Source organism: Strix aluco, chromosome 1 (assembly GCF_031877795.1).
Source record: "Strix aluco isolate bStrAlu1 chromosome 1, bStrAlu1.hap1, whole genome shotgun sequence".
Taxonomy (NCBI): Eukaryota; Metazoa; Chordata; class Aves; order Strigiformes; family Strigidae; genus Strix; species Strix aluco.
The window spans coordinates 82698513-82719840 of record NC_133931.1 but is presented as its reverse complement, the minus strand read 5'-3'; the positions used below and the strand labels follow the sequence as shown (position 1 = coordinate 82719840).

The 21328-nt window shown below is 39.5% G+C and overlaps 1 protein-coding gene and 1 long non-coding RNA gene across 2 annotated transcripts in view; one reads left to right on the top strand and one right to left on the bottom strand.

Annotated features, from left to right (window-relative positions):
- The window catches only part of MYO10 (myosin X), a 172026-nt gene extending 154498 nt beyond the window's left edge, over positions 1–17528 (top strand). Inside the window, exons 31-41 of the mRNA XM_074826408.1 lie at positions 2296–2438; positions 2867–3061; positions 4203–4360; positions 5647–5770; positions 7545–7842; positions 9455–9662; positions 10258–10394; positions 11327–11447; positions 14816–15268; positions 15637–15828; positions 16077–17528. Coding sequence (XP_074682509.1) covers positions 2296–2438; positions 2867–3061; positions 4203–4360; positions 5647–5770; positions 7545–7842; positions 9455–9662; positions 10258–10394; positions 11327–11447; positions 14816–15268; positions 15637–15828; positions 16077–16187 — 2140 coding nt within the window. The 3' untranslated portion in view covers positions 16188–17528. The remainder of the gene's footprint in view (positions 1–2295; positions 2439–2866; positions 3062–4202; positions 4361–5646; positions 5771–7544; positions 7843–9454; positions 9663–10257; positions 10395–11326; positions 11448–14815; positions 15269–15636; positions 15829–16076) is intronic.
- LOC141924232 (uncharacterized) lies at positions 4569–7897 on the bottom strand. The gene is made up of 2 exons (XR_012623497.1): positions 7777–7897; positions 4569–5153 (listed from the first exon to the last, which is right to left on the bottom strand). It is a non-coding gene; the product is annotated as an uncharacterized LOC141924232 (long non-coding RNA).
- Positions 17529–21328: the final 3800 nt, after the last annotated feature.

Here is a 21328-nt window from a genome sequence, read left to right as displayed (position 1 = left end):
CATGTATTAAAGTGATTCGTTATTACCTCCCTTTTCATAGTACTAAACACCACATGTTAAAACATGGAATAGGAATGGTTTTTTTGTGGGGGCTTCACTAACTTCCCTGACACTGCTTTGTATATGAACTGTTCAGCTACTGAAGTGATCCAAAAGTAAAAGATTAACTATTTCTTTCATTCATACAAGTAATGCTTCTGAAAAGAGCAGCTTATTTTTGAGTCCTTCAGCAATATAGTAGACAGAAAAATTTATTTTAACATTTTTCTGTTCAGCTTCTCACACAAGAATGTTGTATTCTACAGGGATGAGAATTATTTCCCAGAATAAAAACGTCTTTTAACAAATAAGACAATGCAGCATAAAAAATAACCATCAGGATATTCTTAGTTCTTGAACTAGGAACAGTGTTTTGTGGGATAAAAAGTAATCTGGGTTCAGGCTATGACTCTGGTCATACATACCTGCTTGTAAGGCTGTGAGGTGCTATTTGTACTGTAGGAGTCTGTTCCAGTTTCCTTATTGTGCACATGCGAAACAGCTGGGTGTAAGTTACGGGTCTGTCCTTGGCCTGCCAAGACCTTGATGCCACAAGTAACAGTGATTATAAGCCCAGGTTTCCTAAACAATACAACACAAATGTCCAGAGCTTTCAAAATTTTATGTTAGAAAGACATTTCTCCTGTAAGCATTTTTCACACAGATTTCTTTTCTTGTAATTTTTTTTTAGTTCTCTGAGTCTAAATCAATTATGAAACAAATATGACTAATAAAGGCAATAGATTATTTTTATATTGACACATATGAACCCACCATTGCAAGCTCAAAAGAGAGAAGCTGAGCAGAGAACCCTTTGAATCTGGATTCAGAAAGAATCCCCAAAACAGGGCTTCCATCATTTTCCTAAACTGGGATGGAGGAGAGAGAAGCCTGGAAGGCTGGCTATTGTTGATCATAACCTCCTGTTTGATAGCTTGATCTACCTTAGTTTATACCTTAGCACTCTCCTTTTTCAGTTCTCTTGCTGCAGCTCATTTACAGCTTCTGTCCTGTATATCCCATTATCCAGCTTTGTAGAGTGTGCTTCATGTAGCTCAGTCTAAAGCTGCCTCCTCTTCACACATTTTAAAACATGGTCAACAAAATTCCTCTGTTCAGTTCATATGCCCACTCATGTCCTCATCCACCACTCTTGCTGCATAATGTAGCACATCAGCACCATAGTGAGTGTGACCAAAACACTGCATTCTGATCACTCGCTTACCCCCCTCTGTATAGGGCGCTGGTGAGCACTAGCTGTAGATAACTTTTAACATAACGTACACGATTCTCATGTTACTTGATTTATTGTAACCTCCCTTCGCACAGTTTTCTGATTTTTCTTCCTAATAGTTTTATTTACTTTTTTCTTTATCTTGTCATCCATCTAGCTTTTACATGGCACACACTGGTTTTGGAGAATGGTATCATATTTGGATGAACCTCTCCATCCCCATAAAATTTTTCGATTGGTTCTAATTACTACCCAGTTACCTTCTTGCAAGAACTGTAAAAAAGAAGGCCCGTGAGCTTTTCATGCATGGGGTGGCCCAGACTGCATCATTCCCATTTTCTACATCTGATACAGTTCTTGAAAACTGTGTGTTCCAGGATGAAAAAATTGATGGTAAAGGGTTATAAAAGGAAGTGTTCGTAGGCTGAAGAACCTGCCTCTCTAATCCAGAGAGCCATAAGCACAGTTCTCTTGGGCTAGTTCTTCATGCTTCAGTGAATCCTGGTGTAGGATTGGGTAAAAGCCAGACTCTCATTAAAAGTAGATTGTAGTCTCTGCGAATTGGGTTGCACTGCATTAAAAATAAAAGAATCTGTGTTCACATGCTCCTTCACTATAGACCTTTGTAAATTGTAGTTGATTTTAGCTAATGTAACTACTGAAGCAGACACTCTAAATAGATCTGACCCTGAAATAGAGTTCTGATTCACATCCAAAGCTGATTAAAGATTGGAGGTTTTTCTCACCATAGATTCATTTTGAGACAGGACAAGTTGCAATTTAATGTAAATTTTCCCCCTATTCAGAGCCCTAGCATTTTGGTGTGAATCCAACATAATTGAGTGTTTTCAAATGCTTAATTTTTTTTTTAGGTTTAGTGGTGTTGAAATAAAAGCATTAGAGGTGGACAGTATTTGTCTGCATAGAAAATGCAAACAATGGACAGTGTTTATGATTATGGTGAGGTAAACAGTACGTATGTTGATTGTAACGGCTTTTTCAATCTTCATTTATTTTCATAGACCCAATTCATTTGTGATCATCACTGCTAATCGTGTTCTTCACTGTAATGCTGACACTCCTGAAGAGATGCATCACTGGATAACACTGCTTCAGAGGTCAAAGGGGGACACTAGAGTGGAGGGACAAGAATTCATTGTGAGGGGTAAGAACTGAGTGGGGAAGTAACAAAGTAAGTAACATCCATTACGCTTCGGAAAGATTGTTCCCACAATACAATCTGGATAATATGCCAGTGTGGTAGTGTTGGTGCCTCATCTTTGTACAGTGGAGTTTACTCACAAATTAATACGGCTGAAATTATCCTCCTGCTGTACCATGTAAGAAAACACTGTAATGATGACAAAAGAATTTTTCTAGGTAAACACCAAAGTTGAAAAGTTTTAATATTAATCTTATTATATCTTCATCATTTCATTATTTGAGAATTTTACTCGAAGTTGTTTAATATGTGGGCTAAACAATTCAAGTAATATTTTTCTTGTTGAAAGTATACAACTAACTTTTAGCAACCTAATTTTGTCCAACTCTGTTTAAAAAAAAAAAGTGTGATTCAAATTGTGTCTTTAACAGGATGGCTACACAAGGAAGTAAAGAACAACCCAAAGATGTCTTCATTAAAACTAAAGAAGCGTTGGTTTGTTTTGACGCACAATTCTTTGGACTACTACAAGAGTTCAGAGAAAAATGCTTTGAAATTGGGTACGCTGGTCCTGAACAGCCTCTGCTCAGTGGTCCCACCTGATGAAAAAATCTTCAAAGAGACAGGTAATTGTTTGCTCTTGTTCAAATACGGTGTCAGTTACCTTCTGTCCTACTACCTAGTAATGCAGCAAACAACGCATAAGAATATTTTAAATGGATTATTATGGTTGCACTTTGAACAAATCAGGTTCCTAAGTCACTGAGGCATTTTACAGGGAATTACTGGGTGAAAAAACAGAGGTAATAATGTATATAGGAGTAAAATTTGTTGTCACCAACATTCAAGTTATCATAGACTGACACTGCTGCTAAGTTAGTGTGAACACTTAACACTTACACATCAAAGACCTGGGGAAAGACATATGGGTAGCACTCTCCTCGTATGTTATTTTATATGCTGAGAACTATGAGGACTAACATTGGTGGAGCAAGTGTAGGGAGATCTAGAGTAAGAGTCCAGTTTGTGCTAACCTACATACTACACCTGAGTCAGCTCCCCTGTGCATTTTCAAAACTAGTTTTCAACTCGGAAGTGGCTGTTTGCAAATGAGAAGCAACTGATGACAGTCCTATATAATCTTATTGGGGTCACTGACACTTCAAAGAAGCTTTCGCTAGTGAAAGATGAAACAGAGTTTCTTTAATTGTGTCTGCTTCATGAAAAGCCTATGCAATGATGCAGAGAGAGAATTTGAACTGAAACGCTCTTCCTATCATAGTTGCCACTACCTTGGTGTGAAATTAATGAATTGTTTACAGAAGAGGTAGTTCATGCTTTATATCTGTTTGTAAGTGTGCCACAGAGGATGAAAGACTGCCACATAAAAGCAAGACTGTCTCAGATTTTCCTGTTCCAGACAGGACTGGAGAAGTAGGGCCCACAAGCTACAAGTAGCTAACAGTATTCCATAGTGTTGTCTTATGGTCACTTTTACTAAGATTACTGGATAAAATGGAGGCTGTGTGATGGTGGTTGTACTCTGAGATTACTCCTAGACTTTTTTAAAGGAGAGAATCTCTTTTAATACCATATGGTATTATGGTACTTAATTACTGGTACAGCTTCTTAGTTCCTGAAAAACTACCAGCATGATCCAGAATGCAGCACTCAGGGTCTGATGGGACTACAGCTGGTTTTAGATAGAAATTGGGGTATTTTTATAGATACAGCTTCTATGATTAATAATTTTTACTGTTGTGCTAGGTTACTGGAATGTAACTGTATACGGACGCAAACATTGTTACCGTCTCTATACAAAATTGCTTAATGAGGCGACCCGTTGGTCAAGTGCCATCCAGAATGTGATTGACACAAAAGCGCCAATTGATACTCCAACTCAACAACTTATTCAGGATATTAAGGTAGGCACAAACAGGGGGGCGTTGGGTGGGAAAGAATGGTTGCTTAAATCTTTTTAGTGTTGGCTTTGCCATATTGGGCGATAAAGCAGAAAATTTAAGTTTTAATCACACAGTGACATGGACTGAAATTGTGGAACCTGAATGTGTTCACTGACCCAATAAAGGAATTTCTATCTAAACAGTAAAAGAGCAAAATATGAAGTGCGACTCGGAGGGCAAGAGGGATAACTTTTTTTCCATGAAAACAGTAACAAGTTTTACTGGTTTGTGTAACTTGACAGACATTGCTGTACCTGGCAGTAGAGCGCAGTGTGCAAGTTCATGAGTTAGCAGACCTGTTTGGCTATGTCCACAGTGAGCAGCACACCAGGATGGTGGACTAGACAGCTCTTGTGATTTTTTTTTTTTTTCGTTATGGTTCCTTTCTTGTTCTGTGATAGCATGGCCTAAGCATCTCATGTCTCTGAGTGATGAGAAACATTCAATTAATGCTTACTGCTTTATGGTCCTGTTGGAGACATTGCATGCATAGCCAGAGAATGTCCTTCTGGAGGTTTTTCCTAATGTGCTTTGAGGAGAGAGGATGATGATTTTCAGAAGAGGCCAAAAAAATAGGCAAGAGGGGACAACTGCTACTAATCTTTTCCCTTAGAGAGTGGCACCTCTTCTTTCATGGAAAAGAAGTATCAAGTCCAAAATTTCAAGGCTATGAATGCTGTTCTTCAGAGCAGTAGACATATGTGGAAGTTCAGGATTGACAGAAGACAGTGGTCACGCATCTGTCAAACTTGGCCTAAGAAAGAACAGTATTTAAATGTCAGAGTGGGTGCATCAGGTTTACAGAAGCAGTTTTTCTGGACTATTTTGTTATGGCAGCTCCTGTAGATTCTAACTGAAAAGGCCAATTAGTTGTTCTGGAGATATATTTTTAAATAAAGCTTGAATAAGATGTCTTAATTCTAGTTATGAAATACTGGAGTAAAAGTGACTGTAAAATGAAAGCACACTTCAAAAAATGTTGTGAAACTTCATTTTCGTCTCCTGCAGTTCTGCCGTGGTTTGTTTTCTACTGCATAGATAAAGTAAGCTTATGCAAGACCTGAGGTTAGCAGATACTGAGCATTCATAGCCCGCAGAGTGCCATGGCAGCCACAGTGCCCACAACTGGATTTAGCACCATATAGTGGTGGAAACACTGATATTTTTCACAGCCAACCTAAGGGTACAAAGCGTTGCACTATTGTTAATGCTGAACACCAAATCCTGACTTTTTCTTACCTCAATAGGAAAACTGCCTAAATGCTGATGTGGTTGAACAGATTTATAAGAGAAACCCTATTCTCCGTTACACTCACCATCCGTTGCACTCGCCATTACTGCCACTGCCGTATGGGGATATCAATCTAAACTGTAAGTTTTTCAATCTTAGAAACACTTTTCCTTATGAAAGACTAAATCAGAGGATGGGATTTTTTAGTCAGTGGGTATACTGAAGTAACGGTAGACAAAATACGTGTTTATAATACAAATAGACAAGTTTCCCTGTTCTCCTCTGGGAGGTAGAGAATAAGAGTTTGTCTAGCATAGAGCCATGGGCTCATGGTGCTCTTGTGTGGGTGTTACAGAAAGGAAGGATTCTATTGCTGCTGTAATAAGTTTGTTACCTTCAGCAACACAGCTAAGAAGACCGAGTTTGAAAGGCCTTGCACTGAAATAAGCAACTAAACCAAATTAATTCAGTCTCCTTGAATCATATTCTCCTTCGCAAATCATTGTTGCTTCCTACCCCATGTGGGGAGCTGCAACAGCCACAACTTCCAATTAACAAGTGTGAGTTTCATCAGTTGTGGTGGGAAGCATTATTTATGGGAAACAACATTTGAATGGACATGGTTTTAAAAAGTAATGGTTCATTTATTCCTGAAATGGGTGTAATCATGTCTTTTAATATCCTTGGCTCAGTCACTAACTTAGAAGTCTGTTTTGAATGAATGGTTCAGAGCTATTGATGGTTGTGAATTTGGTGTCCTTAAATGGATTTTCTTATCTTATTTTCCAACTGCGTATTAAACAAGGTATAACTCAGATCAGAAGTTTCAGCCTTGGGAGGAGGGTAGCAGGTCACAGTTGATTAAAAGCTGAGGTATTTCAGGTGAGACTTCCTGGTAACTCAAGTGATATCCTTCTGCTCAAATGACAAGGAAAATCCTAGGAGAAACCTTTCCTTTCTCTTCCCCCACTCCTATACAGTGGCAAGGCACAGTTCTGACCTTCTCAGCACTTGAGCTGGTTGTGCCATGATGGAGTGCAGCATGGTTGCTCTCTATTCCCCATGGACAGGATGAGCTAGCTCCCTCTGAGGTAGAAGCCTTGCCAAAGTCTTTCCATACTAAATGTAGTTCCACAGATGGACTGATGCTCAGTTATTGCTTTGACTTGCAGTTGAGTTCTAGTTATTTTCTGTAATAGTTATAATGTCAGGTTAGCAACTTCATATTCATAACATATGTCTGTACTGTTTTGTGCTTTGATGGTTAGTAGGCCTAACTGATTCAGACATCAGAGCAATCTCTTCCATCTCTTGAACCCAAGAACTGCATGGTTCTTTTAAGTAGATTGTAAAAGTTGCTAGCCCGTGTTGAATAACCTGTAGTACAAAAACAATCACCACCTTTTCCAGCACGGAAAACGCAAGTTGCAGTGTCATGGCAATGATTTAGTTTAGCAGTATTTTGTTTGGCTTTAATTAAAATGGTACTGCTGTAGACAAGTGATGCCGTGTATCTTTGTAGCTTTCCGTAACGCAGTCATGCTTTACCTCACTTATGATCTGATTAGATTATCACTTTCTTGTGACCACAAAAAAGTGATAGACACTTCATCAGTATGGATTGCTCTGAAAGGAAGATTCTCCATGAAGAAAACTGATCAAGGAAGATAGGCTTTTGAGGTTGTGTTGTCAGAAAATGTCAGAATGGGATTTCATTAAATTTGGAACAAATCTCAATAGCAAAATAGCTCATAAAATGAGTTTGCATCATACATTTGAAATGGAAAAGATCCATTCTAATATCCTGCATAATAAGGGTCACAGAATAGCATTAAGTAATTCCTACATTAAGCCTGAGTGCTTTCTCTTTAATATCTCAGTCTAAGCACCTTTCTCCCTATTTTTCTTTTGTAGTGCTGAAAGACAAAGGCTACACAACTTTGCAGGATGAAGCCATCAAGATATTTAATTCTTTACAGCAGCTGGAGTCTATGTCTGATCCCATCCCTATAATCCAAGGCATCCTCCAAACAGGACATGATTTACGACCTCTTAGAGATGAGCTGTACTGTCAGCTCATCAAGCAGACCAATAAAGTGCCTAACCCTGGGAGCGCGGGCAACCTCTATAGTTGGCAAATACTCACCTGCATGAGTTGCACATTTCTGCCGAGTCGCAGCATCCTCAAATATCTCAAGTTCCATCTCAAAAGGTGAGAAGCTTTGAACTACTGAAGAAGAGAAGTTTTTTCACTCACTGGTTTCTTCACCACAACCTGTAACAGTGTTTAGGTATCTTGAAGTGAGGCTTGAAGAGGCATTCACTTAGTGAAATGGTTATGCCAAACAATGAATCTAAAAAAAAGTTGTAGGAAAAGCGTGTATGAGTTGATCTAGGTGGAATTATTCTCATTTGAAGAATCAAGCAAAATCCCACAGAACTGAATGCACAATTTGTTAATGTTGACAAAAGGGAGGCTTTCTGTAGTTGTATAAACTTGCTTAGATGACTTGCAGCCTGTACCCCCAGGTCCCATTCTCAGCCATCCAAATCAACCTGTTACAAATTCTTCATCCTGATTACCTTACTTTTATGAGGTATGCACCATGCACATAGCAGAACATCATCATATTTAAAGATGTATTTGGAGTAAAAATGTCTGCTCGCAAATCTAATTTTAAGATACTAGTTACCATTTAAAAAAAAAAAAAAAATCATTGTTGACAGTTCAGCATTAACCAGAATGTGGAGTTCCTCTTGCTGTGATGCAGAAGAATGCAGACTGTGTCATTAGGAAAGTTAATCCAACAACAACAAACTGTTCTCAATAATTTAAAAGTCTTGTCTGTATTTCTGCTAGAGCATGGACTTTGTTAATCACTTTGCTAAATCTAATTACGCTATAAGTATTTGTAAAATGCTTGTATAGAAGATGTACCTTTCAAGCAAAGTAAGATCAGTGAAAAATATCAATCACTTTATATAACTGTTAAAATGAAAAAAATCCAACATTGATTCTTTCTCAGTTTAACTCAGCTCATAAACTGGACTCCTAGTTAAAAAAAAATGCACAACATTGGTAGGTTGGTTTCAATATTGTAGATGCATCTTACAGCATTTCTGTAATCCTGCAGTAATCTTTTTATGCCTTGCAGATCATGAATCACTGTGCTCTTTCACATAAATTAAACTTTAGTAGCTCTAAGAAGCTGATATTTTATCACTGGAAATATTATAGAAACACTCTGTTCTGAAAGCTACCTGGATTCAACAGTTTTCAGTAATTAAGAGCTGAGTTCATTGAAGTTGTTACTGAATACTCATAATACTAACTGCTGAACAGTAAGGTCTTGGAGAGAATCTTTAAGAAAATGAGGAATAGAAATCAAGTATCCTAAGTGACACCTCCACAAAACTGAGCAGTCAAATATGTTTCACTGCTTTTTTTCTGTAGTACCTTAGTGCAGTTTAGTCTTCATTCAACAACTGTTACTGAAAAAAGGGGAGTTGATTAAAAGATTTTCATAGTTATCTTGCTGTCAAATCTGAGTCATTACAAGATTCCTGTAGTTTATACTATAAAATTAGTTCATTTTTTTAATTTCCATTAGGTTTGTAGAACAAAATTATGAATGTATATAAGTTATCCCACAGTAAATCACAAGTTAGAACACTTTCCTTGACAGTGAAAATAAACCTTTGAGCGTGTCAGGTAAATAACTTATTGGACACAGAAGTACTTTCAGGGAAAAAAAACATTCTCAAATAAGTAAACTTTCTGTTTCACAGCCTGGCAGCTTAAAGTAGTAATATTTGTCTCACAGGGTTCGTGACCAGTTTCCAGGAACTGAAATGGAGAAATATGCACTTTTTACTTATGAATCTCTGAAGAAAACCAAATGCAGAGAGTTCGTGCCGTCGCGGGATGAAATAGAAGCTCTGATCGGCAGGCAGGAAATGACATCCACAGTTTATTGCCACGGCGGGGGCTCCTGTAAGATTACAATCAACTCTCACACTACAGCTGGAGAGGTGAGAAGTGGTGACAGAACGCCTTTGGCACAAAATCAGTGTCTCCCCTTACATGCCAATTCCAGGCAGCAGTAGTGTTAAACTTTGGGAGTGCTGGGGGTTTCTATACTGGTCTCTCCTTTCAGAGGAGGGAAGGCTTACAGTGCTGTCCCTTCAACCCTCCAGCGTGTTCTGAAGAAATCCCTGCGATAAAAACTGTCTTTATTCTGCAGAGGATTACCCAGTTCCCTCTTACAGGAAGAATTACAGGAAAGACTAAGCAATTCAGTCGAGGCATCATTGGAATAACTTCGGTAGATATTGGTGTGTATGAGAGCCAAGTCGCTTCCTAAAACTGGAAGACTCTTGCTGAGTTCATGAAATACAGGGGTTATATCTGGCCAGGTGATAGCACATACATATTCTGAAAGAATCAGCATTATTTAGTATAAAACTTAAAGTAGAATTTGACAACAGTTATTACTGCTGATGAGAACACGTTAGCAACATTTTTAGCCTCATGTAAAACCTAGCTCTGAATTTTCTTCTAATTATTTGTCTTACTCTCTAGTGCTGCTTTTCTATGCTGTTTTTTTCATGTGCTGTTTTTCATTAGGTGGTTGAAAAGTTAATTCGTGGCTTAGCCATGGAGGATAGCCGAAATATGTTTGCTTTGTTTGAATACAATGGTACTACTGATAAAGCAATTGAAAGCAGAACCATTGTCGCTGATGTCTTGGCAAAGTTTGAAAAGTGAGTGCACCTCTCTTTCTCTCTTACCACTCTAATAAGTAGCAATTAAATAAATTTTCAGTGTCAATAATGCTGAATTTTCTCTTTCTCTTGCTTGTTTGTGATGATGCAGCTGAATTACACACATGGCCATTTCTGGAACAAAAGCATCTTTTTTTTTTTTTTTCTTGAAAGAATTAGAGACACCTATTTACTTGTGTTTGGTTGTCCGCTGTCTTGACACCATTAGAGTAATACTCATCACTACTTCCACATTTTCTTTTCCACTACTACAAATTTTTCCACCATTACTAGCATTGTGGCTGCCCCAGTACTGGGAGAACTGAACTCCAGGCAGTCACTGCCATTCTGACTACCCGTTGCCTGACTTCACATGGAAGTCACCTCAGTACAGCTCACAATATTTTTCTTCCTAGTAAAACTGAAACCACCTATAGCACTGTGGTAAGAAAATGTAATACAAGCCTAAATACCTGTTTGTCATCCCTGTGTTATACACATGGCAATCAGCCTCCTTTATCCACATAATAATGGGGTGGGGGGAAGGAATCTCTAAAGTGTTGTGCAATTACATTTTATAACAGGACTTAATAATATTACTTTTATCAACACTAGACTGAGCCACAAATAAAAGTTTATTAAGATAATTTGGGTTAGAAACAGTTGAGTGAGAACTGAATCAACATTTTGTAAGTCCTTGATTTTGCTGTAGGCTCTAAATACACCCCCCCTCTCTCTCTTCAAATGACATCATTCAGGTATACTGCTGAAAACAGTTAGCTCCTGTCAACAACACCAGATTGATAGCAGATGTAACAAAGCAAATTAAGCTGATGCCTTGCTTAGATTCTTCAGGTGTCAAATTAGAAAGGCATTTGATTTCACAGATCTGATCTCTCTCTCTCTCTCTCTCTCTTCACACAACCATGCAGGCTTGCTGCCGCTGCTGAAGCTGGGGAGATGCACTGGAAGTTCTACTTCAAGCTCTACTGCTTCCTGGACACAGAAAATGTCCCAAAAGATAGCGTGGAATTTGCCTTTATGTTTGAGCAGGTAAAGGACAAAGGTTCCATTTGAGACACTTTGAAGAGGAGGAAAAAAGCAAGACATCTAGGCAGCATAGAGAGTTTTGATTATGCTTCTGTTTAACTAAATGCACTACTACTCAAGCATCAAGTGCAAGGAAAGCAGTTCAGTGGTCAAAATAGGCTTATCCTGACATAAGTGAAGCACACGTGATTTACCTAGTGTCATGACTTTTCTTACTTCTGCATTACTTGTAAATTGCTTTACATACAGTGGTAAAAAAATTGGATAACTGGGTCTAAGCTGGATAAAAAAGGATAATATTTGCTTTTAATTTTTCTCTTACAAAACCATTTTCTTAAGAAAGTGCAAGAAGTAAAGTGAAAAATGTGTAACTGGCAAACAAATTAATTATTAGAGACCCATGTTGGCAACTGTACAGAACTAATCAAACAATAGCTTTTTCTCTTTTCATAGGCACTGTAGTAAAACAAATCAGTCCAGTCTCAGCAGTAACCATAAGACAACTACGATGAGCAGAAATCCACTTAATAAATGTGCTGAGCTCAGAATGAGGTCATACTGCAAAACATAAATAAGTGAAAGTGATTTATAATTAAAATTAAATGCATCAGCAGTTGGATTTCTATTATACAAAGTTCTGTAGTTGCTCAGAAACTCTCACTGATGGCATTTATTATTGTTAATTGACCTCCTCCTTTTCTACGATATTGCAAATGGCTAAAAATTCTTCCAGTGGACAATTTCTTTCACATGGGCACTAGAGACAGATTTCTGTGTAAGGCTTTTTTGCAATGCCAAGACACTGACATTCTGTTGGTAAGCAAGCCTAATGTGATCAAGAACTGACATATTTCTGTTTTCATATGTATGACACCAAGTTGGGTGGGAGTGCTGATCTGCTCAAGGGTAGGGAGGCTCTGCAGAGAGACCTGGACAGGCTGGAGCGATGGGCTAAGGTCAGCTGTAGGAGTTTCAATAAGGCCAAATGCCAGGTGCTGCACTTGGGCCACAACAACCCCCAGCAGCGCTACAGGCTTGGGGAGGAGTGGCTGGAGAGCTGCCAGTCAGAGAGGGACCTGGGGGTGTTGATTGACAGTCGGCTGAACATGAGCCAGCAGTGTGCCCAGGTGGCCAAGAAGGCCAATGGCATCCTGGCTTGTATCAGAAATAGCGTGGCCAGCAGGGACAGGGAAGTGATCTTACCCCTGTACTCGGCACTGGGGAGGCCGCACCTCGATGACTGTGTTCAGTTTTGGGCCCCTCACTACAAAAAGGACATGGAATTACTCGAGCGTGTCCAGAGAAGGGCAATGAAGCTGGTGAAGGGTCTGGAGCACATGTCCTATGAGGAGCGGCTGAGGGAACTGGGGTTGTTTAGTCTGGAGAAGAGGAGGCTGAGGGGAGACCTCATCGCCCTCTACAACTACCTGAAAGGAGGTTGCAGAGAGCTGGGGATGAGTCTCTTTAACCAAGTAATAAGCGACAGGACAAGAGGTAATGGCCTCAAGTTGCACCAGGGAAGGTTTAGACTAGATATTAGGAAGTATTTCTTTACAGAACGGGTTGTTAGGCGTTGGAATGGGCTTCCCAGGGAGGTGGTGGAGTCCCCATCCCTGGAGGTGTTCAAGAGGCGGGTTGACATAGCACTGAGGGATGTGGTGTAGTTGGAAACTGTCAGTGCTAGGTTAACGGTTGGACTTAGATGATCTTCAAGGTCCTTTCCAACCTAGATGATTCTGTGATTCTGTGAAGCCTTTTCCCCTTTCACAGGATCAGAAACATCTTCACTGTAATAGAGTATTTCTTCCTTGTTCACAGTTTAGGTTTTAAGGCACCATATTACATCATGAGTCTACCAAAAGTCTCCTTCCAGAGCCTACTACTGTAGCTCAATCCAGAACTGCTTATTGTTGGCTGAAGGATCTGGGCAATAGATTGCCTTGGTTGGGCTTAGAAATGTTGCCATTCTGATTGTCTGATTCTACACATAGAGGAGTCAGCCATTTAATGCCTCTGCTTTGTGATAAAGTTCAAACTGTAAGAAGAAAACCCATGAGAGCTCTGCATCAGAGACTTTACATTATGTTATTGGTTTAAGAGGCAGATTTAGCTAGTTTCCCAGCTAAAACAAGCCCATTCACTGAAGCAGATTGTTTTCATGCAGCATTCTGTGCTGACCATTTTAGCCAAATATTTTATGTCTTGACAAGACCAATAGTATTTCAGTTACAAATCATGGCATGTTCGATCCCTATGATTAATATTACAGCAATACCTTAAAGAGGTGACATTACATTCTAACATCAGCTGTGTTCTTTTTTCTAATTGTTTGCTTTTGATGTCTGTCATCAACTTTTTTCAACCAATTAAGAAAGTTCCCTTTTGTCATCAGTTTTAGTTCTGTAACCTCCATTATTTTTAAAAATCTGAATCCTTTAATTCATAAGGTGCTGCAGAAAAGCTTTTAGTTCTTTCTCGTTAAAATACTGTCCTTCCATTTCCACAAGACAGCTCTTTCTTCTGCATGTGTACAATTTCAGGTGAACCATCTTGCATGTTTAAGGGCACATTTTGGCTCCATCCTAAGCGTACACCTAAATGAACTAGCTTGCTTAGATGTGAACTCTATCTGTGTGTTTACTAAACTGCTTTCAATTCCTGCATCTCCAGACATGAAGCATGCTTGTTTCCTGTATTAGTGTCATATGAAAAAAAAAAAAAAAAAATATCCTAGCTGCTGTACATTTCCAAAGGTTTGAATGGGTGTGCAAAGAGCTAGGATTTGAAAGAGTCTTCTTGGTTCAGAATCTCATCCCTGATGCTACAGACCACTTTAACGTATAAATGTTTTACTAACTTTGTCTAGGATCCGTTGAAGATTTACTGTTTTGCCTCGATGAGGTTTATTACAGAGCTGTTCTCGGGCTTTGCTTGTTTGGCTGGAAACATCAGTTTTCACAGCCAGATTATTGATAGCAGTAAGCAAAACTAGATATCCATTTCTTCCTAATGCCCTTAAACATAGATGGCTTCCTCCCAATCAGATGTTTAGATCCTGATTCTCTCCCCTTTACATTTTATTTTCCTTTTTAGTAAGTCGGTTGCTCTTATATATGTGAGTTCACTAAGAGCTGTACTAGTAACAGTAATTCCAGTTTAGCGAGTTCTTCAGTTGCCTTGCAGTGCTTCTGGTAAACCCTGTCTTACCCAGTTTAACAAATTTGCCAAGAGATTTACCACATTTGATTTATTTAATGGATCGTTTGTTTCAGATCCTGGGTTTGCCTGGCAGTAAGTCTACTTCCCATTTCTCTCTTAGTCCTGTCAAAGACTGGTTAGTACATAAAAAGCTACCTTTTTCCCCTTGATAGGCTCATGAAGCAGTGATTAGAGGGCATTATCCTGCTCCTGAAGAAACCCTCCAGGTCCTTGCAGCTTTGCGTCTTCAGTACCTTCAGGGAGATTACACTCTGCATACCACCGTACCAGAAATGGAAGAAGTCTATCCCTTGCAAAAGCTGAAGTCTCGGATTACACAGTCAACCAAAACATTTACTGCAGCAGAGAAGGCTGAAAAGAAACGAGCCAGCTTTCTTGAAGGAACATTGCGGAGGAGTTTTCGCAGTGGCTCTGTCAGCAAGCAGAAGGTTGAGGAGGATCAGATGTTAGACATGTGGGTCAAAGAGGAAGTCTCAGCTTCCAGGACTAGTATTATTGACAAATGGAAAAAACTCCAGAGGATGAACCAGGAGCAGGCTATGGCAAAGTATATGACTTTGATTAAGGAATGGCCTGGCTATGGCTCAACACTCTTTGACGTAGAGGTAAGACCTCCTGAACACCCAAATGACAGTTTATACTGTATAGACGATGATTTCATTACAGTGTAGTGAAACCATAAACACAGTATCACAATGCTCAGACAGGTGATGTAATAAAATGGTATTAAAAGCATGCACCCATTAGCAAGCACTGTAGCTATTGAAATCCACCAGTTAACCGTAAAATACAGAGGGACAGAATGCTATCCTGATGGGTTGCAAACAAGTTTGAGAAGTGTAAAAGGCTACATTCAAAGAGGAACAAGCAATATGCACTTCTTAAAAAATGGTTACAGACAAGAACATCAACAGTAAGTGTTGTGTGGTTCCCACCGTTCCCTTTGCTGCTAATTTACATTTTTTTTCTCTAGTGTAAAGAAGGGGGATTCCCACAAGAGTTGTGGCTTGGAGTCAGTGCTGATGCAGTTTCTGTCTACAAGCGTGGGGAAGGAAGGCCTCTGGAGGTGTTTCAGTATGAACATATCTTGTCATTTGGTGCACCACTTGCCAACACCTATAAGATCGTGGTGGATGAGAGAGAACTGCTTTTTGAAACTAGTGAGGTAAGAACAAGAAGGAATTCTGTTGTTGATAGCCAGGCTACTGTATTTGCTGCAAATGTTACAAATGCATTCAAGATCCCTGTAAAGCTAAAGGGAAGACATAATGAGATGGATAAGAGTGCTGAGTATTTTTGTTTAACTGCAAAAGGGTTTTGTTGAAAGCTCAACAGTTTTATATTGTTAACGTCTAAAGAAATTCATTCACATACTGTTACCTAAGAACTTTGCTCTTTATATTCTTTTGGCAGGTGGTTGACATTGCAAAGCTGATGAAAGCTTACATCAGTATGATTGTGAAAAAACGCTACAGCACCTCTCGATCAGTGAGTAGTCATGGAAGTCAGGGCAGCTCCAGGTGAAAACAAAACCAGTTCTACTGTGCTCTAAATAGAACGTATCGCTGCTTGGCCTCAAAACGACCTGATGATACTGATCACGTCTGTTGACAAGCTAACCAAGAACCAGAGTTTCCACGGAAAGTATCTTCAAACATTGTTTTAGAAAGACGACAGGGTGGGGAGGGCAAAATCAGGTGAAATAGTCACATACTAGAACTGCTGGCTCGTTGAAAACTTTCCAAAGCATTATTATCTTCAGTTGATGTAACAAATGCCTTAAGACTTGATCCACTGCAATACAAGCAGGAATTAAGTGCCTTACAATATTAAACACAACTTGTATTGATCTAAAATTGCTGATAAAAAGTCAAGCGGATTTTTTTTGTCCTTTCAGAACACTGAAAACAAAGTTATATTCATCCATTCTGCACTAATCTACTGGCCTGTATACATGTGGGAAGGGGGAGGGAAGAAGAGCAAGGTATATTTTTTTGGAGAGCTGCTGGCAGCCTTCCCGATGGACGCCAACATTTTGTTTCCCCTTGCTTCCATGGATGTGCACATTGTGCACGTGCATTTGAGCTGTCAGTAAAATTTGACTAATTTTATTCTGTATTTCACAAGTCTTCTGAAGCAAAGGGAATAAGTATGTGCAATGGTGTAAACAGTCTTTCTGTAAATTTTAATAGTTCAGATTTATAGTTGTTACAATTGTATGGTTACTTTATAAGCAGTTTTATTAACAAGTAAATTCAAAAATTTTCATACACTGATTTTACTATTGCAAATATGTATTACCATATAAGTAGCAGAAATCTGCATTCTGTATCTGCTGTATTATAAAGAGAGATGTAGCTGAGAATATTTATAGACTACCCTAATATGGAAATACAATTATCAGTCCATTATCCATAATGTCAGTTTAAGTTTTTAATATTAAATTTTTCTTTCAAAGATATCACTCTTTTCTAATTGTGGCTGGACTCTCCAACCCAGACTGACTGCCAAAGGTCAGAGCCCTTCAGAGTTGACTGGAGAACACAGTTATACAATGCAACTGCTTTAATACAGAGTTCTCTATTTTACCTGGTTGCCAGATGAAGGTTCTTGACAGTACCCTGTAAATAAATCAGGGAATATCAGCTAATAATAAGCTGATTTTTGACTTTTTATTTTTGTACAGAAATACTGTAATATAAGGCAAAACTTTGATCAAAGGTATCTTTTTATCCACAGGAAAAAAAAAAAAGAAACCTGTAAAACCTTACTGTTATTAAAAACCTCAGCCTTTAAGGAATCATGCCTACTTACTGGAAAAAAAAAAAAAAAAAAAGTCCAGCAATAAAGAAAATACGTGACGTGCTCTGTTTCCACTTCATACTTACTTGGACTTGCGATAAAGCCCTAATTTTGTCTTTCTTCTCAGGAGGCAAACCAGGAACACAGCATAGGCTATATATATATGTTTTTGCTTGGAAAAGTGCGTGTGCTTTGTGTTGTAATGGGACAGGTTTCCTGAATCATGGGGTTATGTGCCAGTTACACCACCAGGATAGAGGAAGAACTGCTGAGCAATTCCACTCCACAAGGAATGTGCAAGTAAAGCTTTTTCTATTTGCGTAGCCCTGATGTAAGATGGCTTGTTTTTACTAGTCAGCCACTGCATGGTAGTGCAGTGTGCACTGCCCTTCTAAGTGTACACAGTCTTTATAGATTACAAGGCTTGCTATGAGAAATCCTCCTCCAACTGGCAGATACTTTTAGTCACTCCATCTGTGACACCACCCCTCAGTCCCTAAAGGCTTGTTAAATAACACTACTAATTTCATGTCCTCACCCTCCCAGCAAAGGTGAACTTAATTTAAGGAAGACAAGAAAAATGAAAGAACTGTAACTCCCAGTATGTATAGTTACACATGGAGAGTATCTGAGACTGTACCATTTCTGATTTTTTCCATATGCAAGTTGTTTAGAAAGAATTTAGCTGTCTTTAGCAACGCATCCTTGAAAGGACACAATTTATACAGTTCAGCCAGCACAGTTAGAAGGTTCAGTTTTGTCTATGTGCTGTTTGTAAACATGCTCAGAGAAGTCCCTGACACATCATCATCATTAATTGGTCATAAAATGAGGAATATACAAGGTGACAATCTTGTTCAGGGTCACAGTCTTGAGAAACTGGCACCACTTTTCCAGTCCCAGGTCATCTACCTCCTGACTGACTTCTGGATGCTATCAGCCATTGGGAGGGATATTTGCTCTTAGCCACTACGTCTGAGAGCTTTTCTTCTTCATTCATGCCAATTCTACCACCCTGCCATGCAAATCTTACTTCAGTTACTATTGTTGAGGCAAATAAAAGATTTCATAGGTGTTGACACTCACAAGAAGAATGCACAGGTTATCAAAATAAATACTGCCTAATAGATATACCTGGGTTTGGAAGCAATAAGTGTTCCTTAAACTATAAAATATTTAAAAACTTACTGAGGATGATCTATTCTTGCAAATTATTTTGCTTCAGTAAAAGCTTTTTCAAAGAATACATGAAATTTCTTGCTAGAGCCAGAAATTCCTGCCTATGATCTCTTCTGTTACAGTAGCAGATGAGTTTATTTGAGGAGAGGAACCTTCATCACAGAATACATTTTTACTTTTATTCTTGTTTTGAAATAAAGATTTGTGTTTTCAAAGGAATGAACACTATAGAAGCTTACCAGTACTGATAAAAGAAGGAGTCAATCCATATTTCTGGACAGGCCGTAGTATTGCTACTCTCTAGGTTGAATGCATCAGAAATCACAAAGAACTGAGTATTAGAAATTAAAGGGCTCTAGGAGAAACACCATGCCTTGTCCAATCCCTCTACAGAGAAGGGGAATTTTACTGTACATGTTGTGGTTTTCAGGATTTCAAACAATCATATATTTTCTGAGAGAATGAAGAGCAGCAATTCCTGCTCTGTTGCCCCTCTCCTGCCGCTGGGCTGCTCAGCTCACACGGAGCCACCCGTCCCTGCCCTTGGGACCAGCCCTGATCACGGCGCTGCTGCTCGATCTGGGAGCTCCGCCACCCCTGAGCAGTTACACTGGCCCTGTCGATGGTGTACGCTGGGCTCCCACACCTTCTGACTCTGGCAGGTCAAATACAGCCACAGCAAGAAAAGCCCCAGGACCCCACCGGCCAGACATGCTGCGAGAGACAGGGCTGGGCAGAAATGATGCAGTCCAGCCTAGGAGCAGAGTGGCAGCTGCAATGGAAAAACAATTGTGTATCATCCTCTTAGCACACCTTAAAGCTGGTCGTGCCTCAATTCCACCTATGCCCTCAGGCATCAGTCTAGTGCTTTCCCTGTGCCTCAAAATACACATCCATTTGTCAGGGTGCCAGAATTCTTAATAATCTTAATTACTCAAGTTATGCAGAGGAAATTGCTTCACCCATAAGGTGTTGCATCAGAAACCTAGGTTTCAAGCCTCACATTTCTGAGGCATACAGCTAGAACAGGTACACACAGGTTTGCACCAGTACAAACACCTAACCCAGACATGCTACAGCACTGCAAGTCATGCTGGCATAAATCCATTTTACAGCAACTTGGGCAGAGCAGTGGCAGCTTCTTCAATGCTGACAGGCTATTTCACACAGCACATGCACTCCAGATCATGTTCAGCTCTGTGAAGCAAAACAGAAGGGTACCAACCAAATATGACAGCACTGCCCTGAATATAACTCATTCTGCATGGTGCGCAGCCCTGGAAACCCACTGCATTTCACTCCACCAGACAGAGGAACACAGCTACCAGCTGTGCTGTGGCACCACCAGACTTTCCCACAGACATAGACCCACACACAGGGCTGCAAGGTGGGTGAGACTGTGGGGACAGACATTTGCAGTTGGTTGATGGGACTTTCCATCTACCCCTATTTCTTTCAAACTACCGAGTTATTAATGCCAGTTAACCTCACATCACAAGCAAACATCTAATAAAGGTTAATCTTGAAGGAATCCACTAACAGTATCTCCCACAACGCATCACAACAGACACGAGGCCGTTGGTGCAACACATCAAAAACTACACCTGCTACACCAGCCATGGGAAACAAGCAGAAGAGGGCAGCAGCGATCCAAAGAAGTGAGCTATGCAGAGAGCAGTTCCATCTGTAGTATGATTTTACCTGGTCTTTATCAAAAGACAACAGGCTGGGGTAGGAGAAGGAAGAGAGAGTCCCCTCATCATTCTTGCTGTCCACCAGACGTGTGATTAGAACAAGCAATAGCTACTCAGGCTGCTTCTCAGACATGCCAACACCCCCATCCATCTCTAGCTTTGGGCAATGATAAAGTAAAAAATCCATTAAGCATCAGAAGGACTGGAGAAAGGGGACACTAACAAAACAAAGAGTGAAACTTCTAAGGCTAAAGTTGCAAGTTTCTAACAGAACAGTCACTCCTTTTTACTGGTACATTGAGGGGGGAGGGCACTGCTTGCCCACGTTACCCTGTTCAGAAGGCTGTCCATGAACTTCTCGGTAGACATTTTTCCAAAATTTGGCTAAAGTTGATTCATGACTAGGTTATTTGTTCCTGTTCCAGCACAGTCTTTTGATTTTAATAATTTTTTCCTCCATGTATAATTTTTACCCACTCCTTCCTCCCAATATGTTTTATAAGTAGTAGTTGCATTGTCTTCCAGACTTCATTTTGCAAGACTACTCAAGCTAAAACTTTTTTTTAAATAAACTCTTCTCAAAATCAAGTTCTCCCTTCTTCCTAATGAGCCTCATAGCATCTTTCAGCATCTATTACAGTTTACGTTCTTTAAAAACAAAGGAGATGGGAACGGTGTAGTGTTCTAAACACCTTACTGTTGCTTTATAACAACAGTCTAAAACTCAACTGAAAGTACTTTAACTGTACCTCATCACCTCACTAGTCCTGCTCATAGTGACATCCCTTTAATTCTGCATGGGAATTCTAGACTGAAAAAGATAAAAGAAGGGGACAAATGGCCAAATTTAATCAACTGACAAGATTTCAACTAGTTCTTGAAATTAGCTCCCAAGCATATGATTTTTCATTCTATGTTGTTACATGTCATTTCTCTTACACCTATCCATCAGAGCATCCAGTCCTTCCTTTATGATTATCCTTCCTAGTT